The sequence below is a fragment of the Anomalospiza imberbis genome, chromosome 24 (genome assembly GCF_031753505.1).
Source record: "Anomalospiza imberbis isolate Cuckoo-Finch-1a 21T00152 chromosome 24, ASM3175350v1, whole genome shotgun sequence".
Classification (NCBI taxonomy): domain Eukaryota; kingdom Metazoa; phylum Chordata; class Aves; order Passeriformes; family Viduidae; genus Anomalospiza; species Anomalospiza imberbis.
The window spans coordinates 3,938,751-3,956,742 of NC_089704.1; the positions used below are offsets into that span (position 1 = coordinate 3,938,751).

The window sequence follows — 17,992 nt, forward strand, 5'->3', positions numbered from 1 at the left end:
ACACACACACACACAGAGCCAGGAACAGTGCTGTAGAAAATCGCTAGAGAAGCTAGGCAAGGAAAAAAAAAAAGGCTGGGTTTTTTTTTTTTTTCAGCATTTCAGCTCACGGTGTTTTGCATCATCTGCACACGTGATTTTTTTTTTTATTTCCCATCCTTATCATGGCATTTCAGATGGTTGGAGAGGACAGGCCACATGTCACATTGGAGCACACAAAAGAGCTGGCTCAGCTTGGGGCACTCGGCAATTTTCAGCTGCGGGTGAGATTTATCTGCAGGGAGAGGAAGAAATGAGCTCCCCACTGCAGCCAGGCTGGCTTTCCAACGGCAGGACACTCAGCTCCTCTATCCAGAGCTGCCAGCACACACAGGATCCCCCCTTTTTGGTGGGATTTCCCTCATGGCAGTGAAGCCTGGGGGCACCAGAGCCTTTCCCACCGAGGGTGGGCAGCTCCAGCTGTGCTGTCCCCTCTCCCAAACACTTCAGTGGGAGCTGAGGATAACACACAAGGACAGAAGCAATATTTCACTGCCTTTCCTCCTCTGAAGCCATCTTGCTTCTGACCTTGGAGAATTTTCCAGGCTTTGCAGGCAGTTTGGAATAGGAAGGGAAACATTCTGTGCTGTGCCTCGCCACAGAGGCTTCAGGAATTTCACTGGGAATTCCCTGGAATATTCACAGGGACACAGACACTGCCTGCCCACCAAGGGCACACAGGGTGTTCTGCCACAGGGAAGGAGAAGTTAATGAGGTCAGATTGGAACAGATTTCTGTGAAGACACAGGGGCTGCTGGGGTCCCACCCCTGAATCTTCCTGCTCCAAGCTCCCTGTGAGCCACTCCAGCCACAAAACCTCACTGGATCCCACTCTTGGAGCCAACATTTCTGAAGGATCCATTGCAGAGCTCCCAGTCTCTCGTGAAGAGCCCCACAGTAATACAGTACACAGGCTAAAATACAAAAATTTGACATGAAAAAGAGGAGCACCCCCTTTTTCCCCAAATCCTGGGGAAAGGAGATCAGCTGGGGACTGAACACAGAGCACGGCTCATACCCCATACTCATTCCTCCAACCAGAGGAATTTCCTCTTACTTCCCACTCTTTTCCATACTTGGCCATACCTGATCCATTCATAAAGGACTGGGTGGAAGTCAATCCCTCTCTGCAAGTAGGACGTGCAAAAAAGCCTTATGCAACCCAGACTAGACTAAAAAAAGAACCAGGGTAATTAATCTGAGCCATGCACACAGCACCTTGTCCTCAGGAGCACAGGGCCTGAGACGGAGTGATTTTCCTGCAGATTTGTTTTGCCATCTGTCTGCCTTAATGAGCAAAAGGCGTAACTCAGAAATTCCTGGGGAAAAAAGCTCATAATCAAACTATAATTGGCACACACACAACAGAGGCACTGCTGTCACTCTGCCTTCTAAATCAGGGTGCCCGTGCTGTGGTGTCAGCACAGCCCAACAGGATTTCAGTCCCCCCTCCTGCATTCATTGCACGAACTATTTTTTTCCCCTCCTCACATTTGAATTTCCCTGAATCAAGGGTCCTCTATAAAGGAGCTCTGCAGGTTCTTCTTTAAGCTCTTCCACGCAAAGAAATTATACTGACATCTGTAATTATACTGAGGTCCATCATTTTACCAACATCCTTAATTATGCCAAAGCTCAAACCTCAGCTTTTGCCTCCACCAAGTTCAACAAACTTGTCCAAAATCCAAACAACTTCAGCCTTTAAATCTCCTTCTAATTTATCATTTGTTTGTTTTTTTTTTAACTCACTGAGAGGGAGATGCAAACTGTGAAAATCAAGAGACAGTAAAATGAAGAGGGGGAGGAAAAAAGAAAGAAAAAGGAAAAACATATTCTTACTTTGAGCAGGTTAAGTCTGTCATACTGGAAAAAGAAACCATAAGCATTAGAACTGAAAAGAGAAAATAAATAAGTAACAGAAGGAGGGGGTTGCACACAGACAGGGAGAAGATGGGACAGGTGTGCAGAGATGATGCTACAGGAGCACAGAGCAGAGCTCGTGGTTACAAGGGGGCTGTAACCAGGAAGAGCTTTGGAGGAATGTGAAAAATGGAATATTTGCTCTAAGCCTTGAATTGTTGCCTCTAAACAGTCACGGTTTAGTGACCTGACACCTGCGTGCACTGCTGGGAAAGGCTACAGCTCTGCAGGGCACACGGGTCCCACACCAAACCTCACCCTGACAGCTCCAAACAGAGCTTCTACCTCTCAGCATCACTGCCAGCAGCATCCCAGCTCACCCCCTGCTGCTCCCAGGGGAACAGAACCCTTTTGCCAAGTGAATGGCATGCCGCAGAGCTCTAGGAGCATCCCTAAATCCCTTTCACACCTGGGCATGCAGAGGCACAGAACCAGAGCTCAGAACAGACTCCGGAGCCCTCTCTCCTCATCTGTGCACTTGCAACAGCTAGGCTGCCCACCCAGCTTGCAAGTGGCCATAACTCCAGGAAATTGATGGAATTTATCCCCCAAACCCTCACCCCAGCCCCAAAGGATCAGAATTTCATTCCCTACTACCTAAAGGGGCTTTGTCCCACCCAGTGGGAGGGGTGGATGAGAAGACACAGCCAAACTCTTCTCATCGTGGCACACTGGAAGGACAAAGTGCAACAGTCATAAGCTGCAGCAGGGGAAAATCTATTTGGAGAGGAGGAAAAAGCCTGTTCACAAGAGTGGTTAAGCACTGGAGCAGGGGCCTGGCCAGGCTGGGGGATCTCCAGCCTTGGAGGGCTGCAAAATGTGGCTGGACAAGGGTTTAGACCAAGCAGGTTTAACCCTGCTTTGAGCAGGGCTTGGGTGAGAGACCTCCTGAGATCCCTCCCGACCTGAACTGTTCTACTGCCCCCAGGAATGCACCAAAATTCATATTTCCCCCCAACTTAATATTAATCCTCAGCATTCACCATTAGCTACAGGCATTGGGAAGGATCTGAAGGAAACCACTTTTATCCTTGGCCAAGAGCAAAATAGTCAAAAAATACATATTTCATTGTTGGTTACCAGCAGAAAGATGGGCTTCTCCCGAGTTTGGAAAGCTGTCCCAGAAAAGCCTAAGGCTGAGTCAGACCTTGGTCTGTGGCACAGTGGTGGGTTCAGGGTGGCAAAGAGAGCTCTGGGAAAGAATCCCTCAGGATGCAACTCCAGTGCTTAAAAACCCTGGTGGAGCACTCCCTGTGACAATTCCAGTGCTTAAAACTCCTGCTGGAGCACTCCAGTGCTTAAAAACCCCTGGTGGAACACTCCCTGTGACAACTCCAGTGCTTAAAAACGCTGGTGAAGCACTCCAGTGCTTAAAACTCCTGGTGGAGCACTCCCTGTCACAACTCCACTGCTTAAAAACTCCTGGTGGAGCACTCCCTGTCACAACTCCACTGCTTAAAAACTCCTGGTGGAGCACTCCCTATGACAATTCCAGTGATTAAAACCCCTGCTGGAGCACTCCAGTGCTTAAAAACCCCTGGTGGAACACTCCCTGTGACAACTCCAGTGCTTAAAAACCCTGGTGAAGCACTCCAGTGCTTAAAAACCCCTGGTGGAGCACTCCCTGTGACAACTGCAGTGCTTAAAACTCCTGGTGGAGCACTCTCTATGACAATTCCAGTGGTTAAAACTCCTGGTGGAGCACTCCCTATGACAATTCCAGTGGTTATAACTCCTGGTGGAGCACTCCAGTGCTTAAAACTCCTGGTGGAGCACTCCCTATGACAATTCCAGTGGTTATAACTCCTGGTGGAGCACTCCCTATGACAATTCCAGTGCTTAAAACTCCTGGTGGAGCACTCTCTATGACAATTCCAGTGGTTATAACTCCTGGTGGAGTACTCCCTATGACAATTCCAGTGGTTATAACTCCTGGTGGAGTACTCTCTATGACAATTCCAGTGGTTATAACTCCTGGTGGAGCACTCCCTATGACAATTCCAGTGGTTATAACTCCTGGTGGAGCACTCCCTATGACAATTCCAGTGGTTAAAACTCCTGGTGGAGCACTCCCTCTGACGGCAGCGCTGCAGCACGACAGAACAGCACGGACAAAAGAGGGCAGGGAGCTGAAGCAGATCTGTCAGCAATTGTACCAACACAGCAGCAAACTCATGGGCTCAAGCTGTTCCACCTCCTTAGCCAGACCGGCTGGGAAAGCAAACCATTCTTCCTGCAGGACATGGGTGGGGAGAGGAGAAGAGGCTGAGAAAGGAGAGTTTAGAATCTTTGCCCTCGAGTTTTTTGTTCCTAACCTCTCCCTGTATGAGCAGACAACAGAATTGTCTGGGTGGGGGGAAGCAGGGGGTTTAATGCCTGAAAATTCTGCATTTGTGCCAGAAGAAGCAGCTTGTGGAGCACAGAACAGAGCTCCAGGCTGCACACTCGGTGATCCTCGTGGATCCAACTCAGAATATTCTGTGTGAGCAGGGCAGGAGGCTCTGACAGGCTGCTGGGGCTCCTGCCTGGGATCCCCTTCCCTCTGAACTCATCTGGGCTCCACTTCCCTCCAGTTTCTCCAGCTGCCTCTCAGTGCTTGGGTTTTTCCCTCTCAGAGAAGCAGGGGCTGGCTGCAGGCACCTCAGAGCAGTGCTGCACACCCATTTTACACACACATCCCTCTGTTCCAGGCTTCTTCCCACCAATCCCTCTCCTAAAACCCTCTGCACCTCCAGCTCACCCCAGCCTGTCCTGGCCCACACGCCTCTACTCACCAGCAATCCTGTCAGGACCCTGCTACTCCAGACCTTCCACAGCACTTCTTTCACACCTCACCTTGAGACTTCAGTCCCACAGTGCTCCCCTCACTTATCCCAGCTACCGATACCAAGCACAAGACAAGCTGTCTAAAAAAAAAGACGTCCAGAAGCTCCCAGCAGACACCAGCAAGTCATGCAAGGTCAGGCTGGTCACAAGGACCACGACCAAGGGAAGACAGTGAGCCAGAATTGCTCTCTGAGAACTTGCCTAGAAGGAAAACTGAGGCATCCACTGGGGAAAGGCCAAGACAAGGATTTTGTGGATTTTTGTGAAGCCATCCAAACCATTCTGCTTTCATGAAGTGGAAATGCAACAGCCTGGCACTTTCTCCAACAACATCCCACCTGCGCTTTTGATTTTTCCACTCTTCTGAGGGCAGCACAGAGGTGGGAGATCAAATCCCAAATGATCTTATCTCCAATTCAAGCACCCACAGAGGGATCTTCCACTTATCACCTCTCAGAGCGAGCCCATGAATTCTCACAATTCATTTGGGACAGGTCTGCTCTACCAGGTTCAAGCTGGGTTCACTTGAAATCACTGATCTTTAATATTTGCATCACACAGCAGAGCCTGCAAGGGCAGCAAGCTGAGATCACTGGCCACAAAAATGCTATTTATCATGAAAAGCAGGGAAGAAGTCATGGAGAACAACTCTCATTTCTGAAATCGTGGAGGAAGAAGGAAAGAAAAGGGATCGTGGTTCTGTTCAGCTCCAGAGGATTTCTCCCTGGCAAAGACAGCAGCTCACTTCAAGGGAGAGGGGAAAGCAGAACTTAAAGGCTGAAATGATTTGGAAGCAGCTGCAGGGGTGTGATGAACAGGCCAATTCTCAGTCTGTGTGAGCAAGTATCAGCGAGATGCCAGTGATGTAAGTGAACCCAGCTTCCAGCTACAGGCACGGGGCTGAGCTCTTGCTGACATTCTCACAGCCACAGCAGGAGAATGCCTGACTGGGGTCAGCACTCAGCACCACAGGGAGGGTTCCTGAGTGGTGAGACAGCTCTACAGTGGGGGACAGGAGAGAAAAAAGAAGGCTTACTTTGGAGAGGCGCTTGTGTGACTTAATCGGAGAGAAAGCATGCAGGAATGAAAAGAGAATAATTAGGGAAAGAAGAAAAATTACCTCGCAGATCAAGAGAAGGAAAACCCACACACCCAACAGAGAGCACTGTACCCCCTCTTCCTTGTGGAAAGCACCAGGAATCAAAGTTCAGCTTTAGCAGTCATCGTGCTGGTAAAAATCTCACTCCCATGACCTCAATTTTGAGGGCCAGGACGATGCAACTCCTCTCTGTGGTTCCCCTTCCCAAGGAGCCCATTTCCTTGTGAGCATCCCCTGTGTGGCTCCGAGCACAGCGTGCCCTGCATCCTCCTCCCATGCCATGGCTCCCTTTTGGGAACACGGTGCTGGCAACCCCGTGCTGAGGGTGTCACCCAGCGCTGGGACGGGGTTTGTAGGTCACTGCGTGCACAGGAAGCCAGGCTGACCTCAAGGGCAACCTCAGAACGCCAATGATTCAGCTTGAAAAACCCTTTTCGCCCCTCTTTTGAACTCACAGACTCCCCCCACAGTGGTGAGAGGTCAGAATTTGGGCCACTGAGTCCTGTTCCCTCTGCCGAGTGGCCACGAAGGGGAGGGGATGAAGATTTCTAGTCTGTGACACAATCCAGCAATAAATCAGGCAAAGATCTAACAATTCACTTCATACAAGCCATCAGAGTTCTGCCTGTGAAATTACTCAGGCTGAAACATCCCACTTCAAAAATCTGGGCAAACACAAGTGCTCCTGACAGCTGACACATCACTGATACCAGGGTTATAATCAAAGGTTTGTTTGGTACCCCAGGCTCCTGTGTGTGTTTTACCAGGCCCCACTGCTCACACAAAAACCTAGAGCCAAACCTGAAACCCCCTTCCCCTGCACAGCAAAGACAAGCCCGTTTCTAATCTGGTCCAAAGACACAAAACCTTCCTGGGGAAAATATCAGCTACCCCGGGCAAGCCAGCCATAACACTGCAGCCATGGAAGGAATGGGCAGGGGGTTGGAAAACTGATTCTGTGCAATTTGAACTGATCCCAGAGGGCTTGGATAGGACTGGGGAAATGCACAGGCCCTTCACAGGGGAAACCTTATTTATTTCATGATCCAGGTGATAAAAAGCAATTGCAACAGCTGATTTTCAAGGTCTGTGGAAAACCCCTGGTGGAGGGGCTTTCCCACGGAGCCTCCCAAGGAACAGGACCTTCACTAGAGAAAGCTGCAGCCTCAGAGCTGTGCTGAGGTCTGAGCCAGGCGAAGGACTCCGAGTTAGGAGAACCCTCAGAAATCCGACGGGGGAGGAGGGAGGGAAATCAGCCAGAGAAGAAGAAGAAGAAGGCAGAGGACAGAGCCGGCGCGGCGCGAGCCCAGCACGGCGCTGGCCACAGCCCTCTGCTCGCCCCTCACCTTGGAGTTCTTGGCCCCGCTGCGGCCTGACTGGGAGGAGCAGCTCCGCTGGACGCCCTGCTCCGGCGTGGACGGGGACTTGTCCGAGGAGTGGTCGGAGCCCTTCTCCACCATGGCGTCCCCCGGGGCGTCCTGCGGCGTGGGCGAGCGCGAGCGTTTGCGCAGGATCGGGGAGCAGGCGGGCGTGCTGCGGTTGGAGTTACTGGCAGTACTGCAGGGCAGAGGAAGGGGAAAGAGAGCGGGGTTAGAGCACCTCCAAAGTGAAACAGCTGCACCCCGAGCTGTGCGCACCCACAGCACCGAGCTGCTTCCTGAAGAAACGCGCCCGGTGCCCCCCGTGGACTCAGGCAGTTCTCTTTTACCAGAGGCAGAGGAACTGCTGGCAGTGGCAGCTCCAACCACCCTTCAACCCCTCAGACCACAGAGCAATGCCCACGAGTTCGAGAGGGAACTCGTTGGCTCCTGTGGGCTCTCGGAGTTTCAAACTGAGCTTAGAAAAATCAACGTGCACTCAAGAACGACAGAGGTGTCAGCGTGCTCTCAACGCAGCCTCGCTCTGCCCCTCCTTTATTAGTGCAGCTCTTCTCAACAGGATGCACAAAAACGGGGTCACACCTCTCAGAAAACACCCCATCAAAGAGCATCAGAAACGCTGGGGCTCTGGGAGCGGAGTCATGGTGACATTCAATGCAGCATTTCCTGTACAGAACCATCCTTTCCCACACCAGCTAGAGCTGGGCATGAAAATGGTTTGCTGTGACCCAAAAGCCTTTGTGATTAAAAAAAACAAAATTAATTTAAGTTCCTTTTTCACAATGGGAAAAGCAAGGAGATTTACAGAAATTATGAGGGGAATGGAACTTCTCATTCTCTTTCCTCAGCAAATGCCCCAGCGCCTAGATCAGCAAGCCAGTAATGTACAAACTAACAGAGAACAGGAAAACTCAGATTTCCTCACTGCTCCTTCTCTTTTGATGCCTCTCCTTCCTGCCAGACTCTTCAAAATACCACACACTACACCCATTTTTCTCTCCGTCACTCATTTCCTTCAGCAGTCAAATCTATTTCTGACCAGACATCCTCGAGGCTCTTCCAGCTGGTCACAGAGGGGCCTGATGCAAGGATTGGATCTGTGCTAACTTCTTCAGGAGCCTGTTATCTCATGAGCAACGCCAAACAGGCCACATCTGACAGCACAGGCAGCAGGGAAAGGATGAAGGAATTACAACTGCAAGGGACTGAATTAAAGAAATTGTTACAATCAGGCTCTTATGGGCTATGATTTAAGCCAAATTGCACACAGCAATCACAGTGATGCACAGCAAGGTACTCCAAATGGATCATTTCCTCCTTGAAAATCTAGAGGAGCTGAACACGTGCCTGAGGCTTCATTAATTTCCAGATAAAACCCATATCCATCCTTTCTTACCTCTGAAGATGCCAAAACCATTTTACAAGCATTAGCTAGACATCAGCAGCCAGTGTAACATGCTCCCCCAGCAGTTCCCAGGTTTGGATTGGTTTGGCTTTGGATGAACTGGTCTTGTAAATTCTCCTTTATTTGCTCACTGCTTGTGTCAATGCACAAGTGATGAAACTTTCCCTGAACAGCCTGCAGGAAGCACACAGCCGAGCTGCTTATACAAACAGGGCCAGAATCAGATTTCCCAGGAGCTGGCACCAGGCAGGAACAGCAGCGTGGAGCTTCCCAGGAGCCCCTGAGAAGACGCCTTCACCCCTAGAAAATGTGGAATTTCATACAGACCATGGACAGGCTTGGGAAAATGGGTATGCAAAATGTTCTGTAGGCAGGAAGGTGGATTAAGTTAAACTCTGCTCTGTCACCTATTTCTACCCAGTAGGATGAGAAATATAGATACAGAGCAATAAAAACCTGTTCAAATGTCACCCAAACCCCAAGGCAGCTGCAGTGCAGAGCAATTCCCCCTTGGCTTGGGGCTTTTCACAAGGAGCCACGGCACATCCCCAAGGGAAATATTGTCACATCCTCTTGTCCTGTGCCCTCCCTTTCCGTGGACAAGGCACAGGAATATTGAATGCTAAACCAGTGCAGCAATAACTGCAGCAATATTCAACATTTAATCCCCCCAAATAATAATTAAAGAAAAAGGAAAATCAAAAAATTATCTGGACCATTCTCCCAGAAGCACTGCCTGCCACAATTTAGGTATAACATGAAGTAAAGTTATCAGGGATGCCTTAGTTTATTGAAGTATTAAAAAGCATCAGGTTCCTTCACAGCTTTTCAGCTGATCCAGTCAAAATGGGTGTCTGCGCTCCTGCTGCTCCTTCTCCTGCTAAACTCAATTTTAGCAGCCCAGCAGAGCTATCTTGGTGACTCCAAGTTCATCAGCAGCAGCCCCAGAGATGGAAATGGCTCTGAATGGCCATTTTTACAGACTGTAGAAAAAGGAAACTTCTAGTTAAAACCTCTAAATTCTGAGGTCCTGCTTGCCCCCAGCATGCTTGAGGCAACATAAGCTGGTTTATGTGAGAAGTCCCCAAAAATACAAGGCAAGAATTTGAAGCCATTGTCCCTGACTAGCACATGTGTGAACACATGTACTGATTTTTCCTCTCCAGTTCCACAAAACCTGAGTTTACCACACACAGCCTCCATCTCATTTTCAGTTTATGCGAGTTCACAGTTTCACTTTGAGCTTGAGTTTAGAGCAGCTCTGTAGAGACCAAGCCAAATTCAGCCCAGGCTCTGTCTGCTTTCACTATGCAGTTGTGAGATTTTGCTGCTGCTCAATTAAAGCTCAGAATGAGCAGCTCAAAACCAGCTGCCATGACATGGAGGTGAAACTCGAGATGAAAAATGCTGGAAAGTTTGGCGCTATTTTAGTCTTTTTATGGTCTTACAGAGCTCCTCAAGGTGGGTTTTTAGTCACAGCCCAGCATGAACTAGCACTGCAGCTGCACAGGAGCAGCATCAGCTTAGATGTTTTAGATCATTTAGATCATTGATTACAGCTGGCAATTTTATTTTTGCCCAGCTCACACTGCCATAGCCACAATCTTTGGTGCCAGCTGTGCCAAGGACAACCTTGGGCAGATTCTGTCTTCCAAGATCGTTTTTTAGCTTAAAAAAAATTAAATCCATCCACATCTATCATGTTAGGTGTGTGTGGATCCTCACCTTTGCAGAAATAGTGGGGGGAAATAATATCAAGGGCTCCTTCTTTGGCTCTCCCCGAAGTCAGTGGCACAAATATCAAACCCAGGAGGGCTGAATTCCCCTCCTACTCTCTGACGACTGGGAAAAGCTGAACATTTCTGCATGAAGGACTCCACAGCCAGAGAAAATGAAGAATCTGAACTGCGTGACAGCGAGGATGGGCACGGAAAGCACAGAAAGGGCTGCCCCTGCCCCGAGCCCCTCCAAGCCCTGCCTGCTCTGTCCATTCCCTGGAGTTTGAATCCAGCCCAAGGCACAGCCATGACGAACGCTTTCTGCAGTTGCCTTGGCGACCACGGCCTGCAATTGAACCAGGAATCCACGCCTGAAGTGCCAAAACGGCTTGACCCACTTTGAAAAAAAAAAAAAAAAAATAATTGCAATAAATAACGCTTTAGAGACCTAATTGCCCAGAGTGCATTCAGGGCCTCACATCCCCCTGCAGAGCAGCCTTCAGCAGATGAGACAGGTTAAGTGGGGGACAGAACACAAACAAGCCCACCTAAGCAGCAGCCCCTTTGCTCTGAGGTGAAAAGCCCTGCACGGAGCATTTGAAAGCACAGAAGGCTGGGTTTGTCTCCTTGGTTTATGTCCTTGCTGTCCCTAAAGAGAAAACTTCACCAAAATACCATCAGCAAGCGTGGTGTGGATGGGAAGGGGTCAAACTCTGCTCAGACGTGGAGGAAAAGCATCAATATCTGCAGCAGTGTAGTAAAGAATCTGTAGCCTGCCAGTATCTTGGAGCTGGTGAGGAGATTTTTAGCAGGAATTGTAGTGACAGGACAAGGAGTAATAGATTCAGACTGAAAGACGGGAAATTTGGGTTGGACGAATGGAAGAAATTCTTCCCCGTGAGGGTGGGGAGGCCCTGGCAGATGGTGCCCAGAGAAGCTGTGGCTGCTCCATCCCTGGAATTCCAAGGATGGGGCTTGGAACAGCCTGGGATAGTGGAAGGTGTCCCTGCCCATGGGACAGACGATGTTTAAGGGCCTTTCCAACACAAACCATTCTGGGATTCTACAAGCTTTCCTTCAGCTGATGAAAAAGAACATTTGGCAATGCATGGACCAGCCCCTGAGACACCAGGCAAGACACAGAAAGGCCAAATTTCTCCTCCAACAGAATATTCCCTGAAAGGGTCTGAACCAGGTGATGAACAGAACTTCACCAAGCAGTCACTTCTGGGAAAGATATTCCACGAGTTGAGCTTGGTGTTCTTAAAACCATAAAGGAACTCTTTACAGTGCTTTCATGGAGAGCTCCTCCAGAAACCTGACTTTGCTGCAGTCTGTTACATGAATCCTGCGTGAATGACACCCGAGCATCCTGAAGTGACACAAAATTCTGTCCATCCCACCAGCTCTGAAATCACAGCCATCCCTGGGACTGACACAAGCGGTTCTTTCCCAAATCACAGGTGACCCAAGAGCCAGCAGCCAGCTCCAGAAGGGCATTGTCACAGCACCTGTGACACAGCTTAACACAGCAAATCCCTTTGGGTCTGCCACTTGCAGGATGTGAATAAGAATTCAGCCAGAAGCAGGAAATGGACCAAAGAATTTTGCGACTGAAGCAGCTCAGCTAAACGAGCAGCAGCCTCAGGTACACAGCTGTGACCACCACCAGCTTCTCAGGGGCAGAAAAACACCACCCACACCATTCCCTGCAGTGCATTTCTCAATCCCTTGGATTTCCTCATGCAAGTCCTGATCCGGAAAGCTTAAAGGCCTCCAAGTCTCCTCTCAGTTCTCAAAAGAATTCCAAGAGTCATCCTGCAATTACTCACTTCTCCCTGCAGCACCGACCTGGTAACGAGCTCTTCCAGGCCCAGAACTGAGGTTTGTTCTGCAATTTGAACTGAATTCTGGAAGTGCTGAGCAATATGTCCCCAGAGCAGCAGAGATGCACATATTGAAGCACATATTGAACTCTCTCTGGCTGAAATCCATGGGCTGTGCAAAGTCAAGCCTGTGCCTACACTTTCCTGAGCAAGACCAGAGGAGATCCTGGAGGACAACACAGAACTTGTGCTGATAGTCTGGAAAAGAGCAGAAAGGTCAAGAAGGCACCTCAGGCCTGGCTGTAGCACTGAAAAGAGTTAATTCTCCTCTGAATCAGCTATTAGAGGGGTTAATTAGACGCCTACAAAGATACTTTTCTGCCATCCAGTCTGACATCAGTGGAAAACGAGGAGATTCAGAAGCTCATTATGCAGTCTCCCAAACAGCAAGCAGATGGTAACAACTTTTGATCACCAACCTACACTCCCTTCAAACTGATAATCCAAGAATGAAAACCTGCACAGATCCTGGAGCAATTCCCTGGGCCCATCACTGCTCTACAAGCAATAACAAAATGTTCTATTTCTATTACATCTCCCAGCAAGAGAGACAAAAGAGAAAGCAATAAGTCAAAAAAGCAATGACACCTGCAGGGCTGTGCAGAAACCAAGGAGTGTTTTATGACAAGTGCTTTGAAAAGAATCAGAAATAGTCTGCCTTCTGCATGTTTTTTAGCAGCAAAGTCCAGCTTCGTTTAAGATTTACTCTATTTTGACATTTCGCAGATTGCTGTCCTCCCATGACATCCAATCACATGTTTACATATTCATGAAATAAAATTAATGCAATTATTATGCCTCAGAGGATTAGCAAATCACTGCAAGCATTAGGAAGGAATTTGCCTTCTGCCCACAGCCAGCAGTGCGAGGATGGGCAGATGCATTATTAACCATGTCATTGTCCCCGTGGATCACCCGATCCTGGTTACCACTGGAGACAGACCCATGGACAAACGGCCTCATCTCTCACTGAAACTCCCCCTCAGCCAGCTTGGAAGCAACCTCTCCCTTCCTGCTTGGAGTGACTGCAAAAATCCCGAGGAGAAGTTGGAAAATGTTTCTGAAATGCAACAAGAGAGATCTTAATAATAAATCAAATAACGCCCCAGTCACAACTTGGACAGGGTCATTAATGTGCAGGGAACCACCATGGGTTATAAATCACACCCTAAACCCCTCCCTCAGTCACAAATCATTATCATTCCATTTGCTCCAAAGGAAGGCAAGCCACATAAAACAAAGTATGATGGATAATACAAAGAAATCTGGGAAGCAGTGAAGGGAAAACAGCAGAAAGTAAGAATTTCACATCCCTCTGAAGGTGACAGACACAGCCCCACCACAGCCACCTGCAGGGCACCCACTGTACAGCTGTACTTCCCAAGGAGGAACAGATCCAGGCTTTGTTTTCCTCCCCTCCCCACCACAAAGTCAGCAGCTTTTGTAATTAACAGCAAGAACTGCAATGTCTGATGCTCCCATCAACATCTCCAAGCCTGGAACTTGGGGCAGGACAGAGCTCACAAGCCTTGTTTAAAAAATAAACAAAACAACAACAGACACTGTTAAACCATCTTTGATGTGAGGGAAGTTTTGAAAACCTGACAGCTCAAAGGATAAAAATAAAAATTAAAACAAATCCAAGCTGTTTATTTTAATCCTTGTCGTTTCCAAGCTAACATCAGAATCTTTCAGTGTTTTGGGGATGCAATGCTGTAGTCGTATGTGCTTTATTTCAAGGGAGAGTGAGATAAAGCAACAAAGCTGGTGATAAACACCCAGGCCCACTTTTGGGTGGGGATGTAGGTGTGATACAACTCCCAGCTTCCCTCCAGAAGAGCTCAGGCACTTTTCCCTGCCGTAACTCCAGCAAGGCTTCATGGACTTTATCCCCAGCACGGCAGTGTCCCCCTGAGCACATGCCAGCCTTGTGGCAGGGGTTCACAAAGCCCTGGTGGAAGTCAGCCTGAGGAAGGCTCCGAGGAAGGCTGGGAGCAGCCCCGCAGCCTGCGGGGGTGGACAGGGACATTGTGCAGCAGGAGCAGGAGACAAAGCTGGAGCTCTGCTCGTCCCACTCACTCCCACGGCTCGTCAGCACCGCCGTCACAAGCTAATGGAAGATGCTGTGATCTTCAAAGCTGGGATCAAACAAATTCCCTTTGTTCAGCCCTTGATGTTTCCTCCCTTCACCTTTCTGAAAACAACAACGCAACAATTTGTGATCGATCCCCTCCGTGCATCCTCCCTGCTCTGCTCCAGCCTTGCAGCAGCACTGGGCAGCTCCGGGGTAAAACCAGAGAGGGTCAGAACCCCTCAGTGCAAGAGCCACAAATGTTCTTTGTCTTGAGGACCTGCCTCAACCTTGTCCTCCCCTTTAACAGATTCTCTCCTGCTTCATCCAGCTGTTTATCAAACGGGGGTTCCATCCAGCTGTTTATCAGTTGGGGGTTCCATCCAGCTGTTTATCAGACAGGGGTTCCATCCAGCTGTTTATCAGATGGGGGTTCCATCCAGCTGTTTCTCAGATGGGGGTTCCATCCAGCTGTTTCTCAGATGGGGGTTCCATCCAGCTGTTTATCAGATGGGAGGTCCATCCAGCTGTTTCTCAGATGGGGGTTCCATCCAGCTGTTTCTCAGATGGGGGGTTCCATCCAGCTGTTTCTCAGACGGGGGTTCCATCCAGCTGTTTATCAGATGGGGGTTCCATCCAGCTGTTTATCAGATGGGGGTTCCATCCAGCTGTTTATCAGATGGGGGTTCCATCCAGCTGTTTATCAGATGGGGGTTCCATCCAGCTGTTTCTCAGATGGGGGTTCCATCCAGCTGTTTCTCAGATGGGGGTTCCATCCAGCTGTTTCTCAGATGAGGGCTTCTCCAAGAGAATGTTGGAGAAGAATGTTGGGGGTTCCAAGTTATTGCACTGCTGTAAAATACATCCCGAAGACTTGACCTGAAGTTTCCATCCTACTGAGTCAAAATCACAAGCTTCATCCTAAATCTACCAACTTCTCCTGCAGATGCATGTGATTTAATGGAGCAAGGGAACAGGAATATATTCTCTCTTCTGAACCAGCATTTCCATGATGCACAGGACAATGCCAGCCTCCAGTAATCTAAGAAAAAGCTATTTTTTAGGCCACTCAGCAGATTCTCCCTGTCTGTGAACACACACAGTGCAATGAATCCTAACTTCCTACTGTTCTCCCTTGCCAAAAAATATTAAAAAAAACCAAAAAGCCACCTGTATAGACTCTGGAGCAGAGCCTGAAAAAGCGGCACAAACCAAATCCTGCCTCTCCCCATCAGTGCAAATACACAAACACCGGGAGAGGAAGGCAGAGCGGAACCACGAGCCCTTGTAGAGGCAGGAGAGCACATGGGCAAACAAATCCAACCATATTCCTGCAGCAGCTCCGTGACGCATCCAGCTTCGACCCCCTCCTGCCTCTCTTCCCCTGGACCCAGATGTTATGGCAGGAATAACTGTCCCTGGGGGAATGGGGGATGGGGGACAGTGGGAATGGGGGATGGGGGACACAGCAGGGCGTGAAGGGGAAATGAGGAGGGGTGAGGGGAACAAAAAAAGGGAAAAAAAAAAAAAAAAAGAAAGAAAAAAAAAGAAGCCAAACAATCAGATTTGCCCATTGTTTGGAACAATCGAAAAGGCTGTTTTAGCAATTCCGCCCTGCAGGAGAGGCAGGGCACGTGCGTGGGGGAGAGAACAAGGAGAGGAAAAATTAAATAAAATAAAATGGAAAAAAAAAAAAAAAGGGATCAGCCCGCGGAAAGGAAGAGAAACGAAGCATCTCTGCACCATGATGTCACGCCGCCTGCTTTCCAGTCCCCCGAACGAGAGAGAGCAGCAGCACAGCAACCAACATGGACTCCAGCTTTAATCTGCCCGGAGAGCGCCTGTGTGCGATGGAGGAGCCGCAGGAGCCGAGCCCTGCGTGTGACACATGTGTGACAGCGACAGCACTGACCTGGCAGCCATTCGGGAGCGTGGAGCGGCGCAGCAGCAGCAGCAGCAGCAGCAGCTAGGCGGAATTCACTCGGGATCGCTCGGCATTCACGGGGGTTCATTCATTCATGCACTGTGCGGCCAGCCGGGAGGGTACTCACCTCCTGCAGCATGGCACGGCCCTTCCCCGGGGCTCTCAGGGCCGCCGCGGCGCTGCGGGCAGTGCCGGACACGCTGCCCCGGCCCCGGCCGTGCCCATGCCCGTCCCCCCGGTGATGCTGCCCGGTGCGGCCGCACACGCTCCGCGCACACGCGTGCGCAGCGCTTTACATAATGCGCCCACCCCTGCCCGCCCCGCTCGCATCTCCCCCGCCAAAGAGACCCCCAAAGGCTTTACAAAGGCTTGAACAAACACTACGAGTTATAAATCCGACAGGTTGGAAGTGTTGTGTTTGTCCTCTCCGTTTTATACTATGCGCCCAGCCCTGCCCGCCCCGCTCGCATCTCCCCCGTCAAAGAGACCCCCAAAGACTTTACAAAGGCTTGAACAAACGCTACGAGTTAAAATCCAACAGGGTGGAAAAGCTGTGTTTGTCCTCCCCGTTTTACATTATGCGCCCACCGTGCTCACATCTCCCCCGTCAAAGAGACCCCCAAAGGCTTTGCAAGGGCTTGAAAAAACGCTACGAGTTATAAATCCGACAGGTTGGAAGTGTTGTGCTTGTCCTCCCCGTTTTACATAATGCGCCCACCCCTGCCCGCCCCGCTCGCATCTCCCCCGTCAAAGAGACCCCCAAAGGCTTTGCAAGGGCTTGAACAAACGCTACGAGTTATAAATCCGACAGGTTGGAAGTGTTGTGTTTGTCCTCTCCGTTTTATACTATGCGCCCACCCCTGCCCGCCCCGCTCGCATCTCCCCCTCCAAAGAGACCCCCAAAGACTTTACAAAGGCTTGAACAAACGTTACGAGTTAAAATCCAACAGGGTGGAAAAGCTGTGTTTGTCCTCCACGTTTTACATTATGCGCCCACCGTGCTCACATCTCCCCCGTCAAAGAGACCCCCAAAGGCTTTGCAAGGGCTTGAAAAAATGCTACGAGTTATAAATCCGACAGGTTGGAAGTGTTGTGTTTGTCCTCCCCGTTTTACATAATGTGCCCAACCTGCTTGCATCTCCCCCGCCAAAGAGACCCCCAAGTGTTTTTCGAGGATTTAAACGTTAGGAGTTCAAATCCGACAGGTTGGAAATGTGTTTGTCCTCCCCGCCTCCCTCCCTGCGTGCCCCGCTCGCATCTCCCCTGAGGAACCCCCAAAAAAGCGACCCTAAATGCTTTTCGAGGACATCAACACACCCTAGGAGTTCAAATCCGACAGGTTGGAAACATTGCGTTTTGTCCTCCCCGCCGCACACGCGCTGCTGCGAGAAAGTTTCAAAGCGTGTAAGCAAGAACAGGCAGGAAAATTAAACCCTAATTAAGTGGCCGCGTGGATTATCTGAGCTGAATTAAACAACGCTCATTCAGAGTTAAGGTGACCTTAACTCAATTTAGCCGGCTCCATCTAGGAAGCTAATTTTTTTTTTTTTTTCCTTTGCCGTGTTTATCCATGTGTAAACAGGCCTGGGATTTTTAAAGAAACATTATCAGGCAAAGTTTACAGCTTTTTCAGCATTAGTAGGTGGTGTTTCTTTTGAGGACAATGTATCCCTGCAAACCTGCTTGGGGACATCTTTATTCCAGATCAAGGAGATGGACTTCGGT

General features: G+C 49.6%; 1 protein-coding gene across 15 annotated transcripts in view; it reads right to left on the minus strand.

The window, feature by feature from the left end:
• GRAMD1B (GRAM domain containing 1B) overlaps positions 1–17,992 on the minus strand; it is a 102,865-nt gene that overhangs the window by 30,025 nt on the left and 54,848 nt on the right. For 6 of the 15 annotated variants that reach the window (XM_068171915.1, XM_068171914.1, XM_068171917.1 and 3 more), the window contains 2 exons: positions 7,231–7,441; positions 5,822–5,842 (listed from right to left, as the gene is read on the minus strand). In XM_068171915.1, the coding sequence (XP_068028016.1) occupies positions 5,822–5,842; positions 7,231–7,441 (232 nt within the window). Of the gene's footprint in view, positions 1–5,821; positions 5,843–7,209; positions 7,442–16,255; positions 16,399–17,992 lie in introns of those variants that run through there. The other 9 variants (XM_068171916.1, XM_068171919.1, XM_068171920.1 and 6 more) reach the window with 5 other exon arrangements.